Below are 5763 nucleotides of genomic sequence, written 5' to 3'. Positions count from 1 at the left end.
GGCATGATCTTGGCTCACTGCAACCTCTGCCTCCCAGGTTCAAGCAGTTCTTCTGCCTTAGCCTTCCTCCCGAGTAGCTGGGACTACAGGTGCGCACCACCACGCCCGGCTAATTTTTGTATTTTTAGTAGAGATGGGATTTCACTATATTGGCCAGGCTGGTCTCGAACTCCTGACCTTGTGATCTGCCAGCCTCAGCCTCCCAAAGTGCTGGGATTACAGGCATGAGCCACCACATCCGGCGAAGATTTTGCATAGTTCTAAATCCTCATTGCCTCTACCACTAACTTAGTGGGCCTTCAATGAGTCATTTGCTGAACAAACAACATTCCTCCTACTCAGGTCATCACTGAAGCGTACAGTGAAGGTTCATTTTTAGTGTCTTTGTAGTATTTACTGTTAGTATTTAAGACCTTATATTGTTATCTTTTTAACGTGTGTAGGTATAATATAACTGGTATACTAAAAGTTTATAAGGCAGTTGTTTAGAATTTAAGACACATTTTTCTATAGAAACTATTACAAATTATAGGTTAAATATTCTAGGAAGCTAATCCTTATAATCCATACTGTTCCTCTAGCTCTGTAAACCAGACATCTTTCATCATTCTATTGATGTGAAAACTCATTTCATGTTCCAATTCTGGACTCCAGGAGCACATTATTCCACCAGAAGAGTGGCTAAGGCAGGGGAAGGAAGACCTGCTTTCTATTTTCCTGTTAACAGAATCCCGCAGAGATTAAGAGAGTCTAAAGGCAGGAAGGCAGGGAAACAGGGTGCCAGACAAACCTAGAAATTGTGCAGGAAATGGAGATTGTGGGTTCGAGGTCTAGAAGCAACCTCTACACATAGGTTCCCAATTGGAGCAACTTTTTGAATTCAAAACCTGTCTCAAGCAGTCTCTCTAGTTGCTTCTTTTCCTTGCTTCCTGGCTATCTGGTTAGTAGTTGAAAAACTCTGTTTAGGATAAGTAGTAGATAACTAATCTGGATTCAAATAGGATCATGTATCAAAGTTGATTTTTTTTTTTTTTTTGAGAGACAGGGTCTCGCTCTGTTGCCCAGGCTGGAGTGCAGTGGCACAATCATGGCTCACTGCAGCCTCAATCTCCTGGGCTCAAGTGATCCTCCCACCTTAGCTTCCTGAGTTACTGGGACTACAGGTGTGCAGCAGCACACCCGGCTTATTTTTATTTGTAGAGATGGCAGTCTTGATTTTCATCTGAGTTGGAATAATTTTAGAGCTTCCCATAAATTGTTGGCCTGTGGCTCTCTTACTCAGATTTATTCATGGACTTTCATCATTCCTTGTAGCTGCACATCTAATGAGATTTTAACATAGGCGTATATTTGTGCTTAGGCTTTTAGGATTTGATTAGTGGAGCGGATTCCTTTTTGCTTTTCGTCTTAATTACCCTAGTGTTTATATGCTTTGGTTCTGAGTATTATTGATTTGTTTTTTTAGCGATGTGGTCTCTATTTTGCCTAGGCTGGCCCCTTGAACTCCTGGGCTCAAGCAATCCTCCTGCCTCAGGCTCCTGAGAAGCTAGGACTACAGGTGTGCATACCACTGTGCCTGTCTTGATTTGTTTTGCTATTAAAGTAATGATATCTCATTGCCCCTGCCCCACCCTCCAAATTGAAATTGGCTAGCTTGTGTCAGGCATCGAAACTTGAATAGCCTTCTAAACTGATATTAACTACTTTATGGATCTTTTAACCATTCTATAAAAGAAGCTCTACTTAAAATTAGAGGCTGGGCATGGTGGCTCACGCCTGTAATCCTAGCACTTTGGGAGGATCACTGGAGCTCAGGAGTTCAAGACCAGCCTGAACAACATAGTGAGACCCCATCTTCACAAAAAGAAAAATTTTTGATTAGCTGGGCATGGTGGTATGCCCCTGTAGTCCCAGCTACTTGCGAGGCTTTAGTAGGAGGGTCACTTGAGTCTGGGAGGTCGATGCCACAGTGAGCCATTATTGCGACACTGCACTCCAGCCTTAGTGGCAGAGTGAGACCTTGTCTCAAAAAAAAAAAAAGTTAATTAATTTAAAAAAAAACACCCAAATTAGATCTGCTTTCTTTAAATATTTAACATTTTGAATTAGAAGTTTTCTTTGCTTTTATCACATTATTTACATTAATATTATCTATAGACTGAGGAAATAGGCAAAGTAGAAAAAGACTTCCAAAAGTATTGTCACTATGAATGAAAGAATAATGTCTGGATAAATTAGTAGTATCTCTTTAATCTTATTAAAATAGTCTTCAAAGCATTAAATGCCAAGAAGGTTAAGGAAGAATTTCAAAGTTATAAAGACCAGCATTACTGAGCACACTGTTCCATTGTTTGGTGATGGCATCACTGGTTTCAGGGAATTTTTTTTTTTTTTTTTTGGAGACAGAGTCTCACTGTCGCCTAGGCTGGAGTGCAGTGGCGCAGTCTCGGCTCACTGCAGCCTCCACCTCCTGGCTTCAACCGATTCTCCTGTCTCAGGCTACAGAGTAGCTGGATTACAGCGCCCGCCACCACACCTGGCTAATTTTTTTGTATTTTTGGTAGAATGGGGTTTCGCCATGTTGGCCAAGCTGGTCTTGAACTCCTGACCTCAGGTGATCTGCCCACCTCGGCCTCCCAAAGTGCTGGGATTACAGGCATAAGCCACCATGCCCAGCCTGGTTTCAGGGATTATTAATGGTTGGAAACAGTTTTTTGCAAATTTCAGGTGCTTATAAGAATGAAAATACATAATGGTTGTTTGATTTTTGTGGGTCTATGAATGCAAGCAGTGGCTAGCACATATAAAACAGCTGAATTTCTTCATGGGATGATGTAGAAAGCCATAGCATATTTGACTAGAATATAATGTTCACCACAACAAATAGTGCACAAAGGACTCTGATGGAAAAAATCCAAGTTACTGAATATAGTACAGTAAAACAGTGGTTACAGAGCCCCAGAGAGTAAGGCAGTCATGGTTTATCTCAGCTTGCTATGTACTATTTAGCTTGAGAAAATTAGCTCAAATCTCTATTCCTCAGCTTTCTCAACTGAGAATAAATATAACAATAGTACCTACTTCTTTTATTCATTCAACAGGTACTTACTGAGTGCCTACTACGTGTCCCAGGCATCAAAGATACTGCAGTGGGGGCCGGGGGAGCAGACAAAACTCTGCCCTCATTGGCTTTCATGAGGGTGCTAGACAGTAAATAAGAATCAAGCATTGATTGAATATGTAGATATGTGTATTCAATGTATAGACCGCGATAAGTGCCAAAAAGAAAACAGAAAAGTAGTGGAAAGGGAATGTAAGGTGTTGAAATGGAGAATAAAATAGAAATATTCAATAGGGAATACCTCCCTGAGAAAGGTTATTGTGAGGAATGTATATGAATAATGCATGTAAAGCATTTAGCAGAGTACCTGGCATATATAAGGACTCAATAATTAGCAGGCTGGGTGCAGTGGCTCACGCCTGTAATCCCATCACTTTTGGGAGTTTGAGGAGGGAGGCTCGCTTGACCTCAGGAGTTTGAGACCAGCCTGAGTCTGTAATTGTGCCAGCATTAGCAAATGACATGCAGTTGCCACTGCACTCCAGACTGGGCAACAGAGCAAGACCCTGTCTCAAAAAAAAAAATAGCAGCTATTTATTATATATGTGATACTAAGGAAAAGGTAAGTCAGTTGACTTAACACTAATCAAAGTAAGTTGAAGATTATGACTAATGAAAAAAGTATTTGTGTATGTGTGTGTGTATAAGCCCATATCCAGAGACTGGTTGATGTTTTTTATTCATTGCAAATGGAATCTCCTCAACTATGAACAATTTAATTTTCTGAGCTACTTACCAAAGCTTGTACTGTTATATAATCAAATGTGTTTTGTGTTTGATTTTATTTTTATGTTTTACTTTACATTAAACATTAGCTGATCTCTTGTGCTGTTTGGGTTAATAGTCATAAATTAAATGACTCATAGCTATGTTGAATGACTTTTACATTTGAGGCCTTGTATTTGTTGTTAAAACCATGACTGATATACAGATTTAGGAAAATTAATTTGTATTCCACTTTCAACCTGTAAATCATGGATTACCTTCTAGGCTATTATTTTTATCCCTTTTTTAATTTTTTATTTATTTTTTATTTTTTAAGAGACAGAGTCTTGTTCGGTTGCCCAGGGTGGAGTACAGTGGCATGATCATGGCTCACTGTAACTTTGAACTCTTGAGCTCACACAATCCTCCAGCTTCTTGAGTAGTTGGGACTATAAATGTGCACCACCATGCCTGGCCAATTTTTAAATTTTTTTGTAGAGACAAGATCTGGCTATATTGCCTAGGCTGATCTTGAACTCCTGGCTTTAAGCAATCCTCCCACCTCAGTGTCCCAGTCTGCTGGGATTACAGGCTTGGGCCACAGTACCCAGCCCATATCTATCCTTTGTGTATCTGGATCATCAAGACTTAGATGTCTGAGTACTTAGATAAAAGGACCATGAACTTAAAGCTGAAGATCTTTTGTTGCTTGTATAGAATGGAACTCATTGAGAACTAGGTATTACTTAGAATATGGTAAATGATGGTTTACTGCTTTGTGTCTTTCAGTGTGTTGGCGTGCATCAGCCCAGAAGCAGTGATCTCTGGATTAAACTGCATGTCATTTGCTAATGTTGGCATGAGTGGCTTAAGCCCCAATGGTGTGGATTTGAGCATGGAGGCAAATGCTATAGCTCTGAAATATTTAAATGAAAATCAGCTGTCACAACTGTCTGTCACTCGATCAAACCAAAATAATTGTGACCCATTCAGCCTTCTCCATATTAATACAGACAGAAGCACAGTAGGGCTTAGTTTAATTTCACCAAACAACATGTCATTTGCAACCAAAAAATATATGAAGAGATATGGACTCCTACAAAGCAGTGACAATAGTGAAGATGAAGAGGAGCCTCCCGACAATGCAGATAGCAAGAGTGAACATTTATTGAATCAGAACCATACGTCCATACCTGAACAGCTTGGTGGTCAGAAAGAGCCTTCTAAGAATGACCATGAAATAATTAATTGTTCTAACTGTGAATCTGTGGGCACCAACGCAGATATGCCAGTATTAAGAAATATTACAAATGAAGTTTTGCAGACAAAAGCAAAACAGCAGTTGACTGAAAAGCCAGCTTTCTTATTAAAGAACCTTAAACCAAGTCCTGCAGTGAACCTTCGAACCGGGAAAGCAGAGTTCACTCAACATCTTGAGAAAGAAAATGAAAGGGACATTGCAATTTTTCCTGAAAGTCTGCAACCTTCTGAAACTCTAAAGCAGATGAATAGCATGAATTCAGTAGGCACCTTCTTAGATGTAAAACATCTCAGACAGTTACCAAAATTATTTTAACCTTTTAACTCCCTGCTCTTTTAATACAGGGACAGGGTGTCTCCTGAAGATACTTAGGGAAGCCAGAGAGCCTTGTGGTAGTTTTGGGATTTCCTGATCATTCTGGAGTCAGTCTGTTTCTTGGTAGCAGCCAACTGGGAAGAGTGACTTTTTCTGTGAGATGGCTGACTAGTGATAGGACTAAGTTCTCATTATTCAAATAGAGTTGTTCAACATCACTGAAACCTTTAAGAAAAACAAACCCTGAGATCAGTTATTCCTACAAATTTAAGTAGATAAATACTATCCAGCTCTGAGTCTTAACTGCTCTTTTATACTGTACTTTTTTTACTTTTTTTTTTCTTTTTTTTTTTTTTTTTTT

At 39.5% G+C, this 5763-nt stretch overlaps 1 protein-coding gene across 1 annotated transcript in view; it reads left to right on the top strand.

Annotated features, from left to right (window-relative positions):
* STIL (SCL/TAL1 interrupting locus) overlaps positions 1-5731 on the top strand; it is a 62732-nt gene extending 57001 nt beyond the window's left edge. Inside the window, exon 17 of the mRNA XM_012000351.1 lies at positions 4594-5731. Coding sequence (XP_011855741.1) covers positions 4594-5402 — 809 coding nt within the window. The 3' untranslated portion in view covers positions 5403-5731. The remainder of the gene's footprint in view (positions 1-4593) is intronic.
* The last annotated feature ends 32 nt before the right edge of the window (positions 5732-5763 follow it).

This window comes from Mandrillus leucophaeus, unplaced genomic scaffold (genome assembly GCF_000951045.1).
Source record: "Mandrillus leucophaeus isolate KB7577 unplaced genomic scaffold, Mleu.le_1.0 Scaffold626, whole genome shotgun sequence".
Lineage (NCBI taxonomy): Eukaryota > Metazoa > Chordata > Mammalia > Primates > Cercopithecidae > Mandrillus > Mandrillus leucophaeus.
This window is presented reverse-complemented; position numbering and strand designations above follow the sequence as displayed.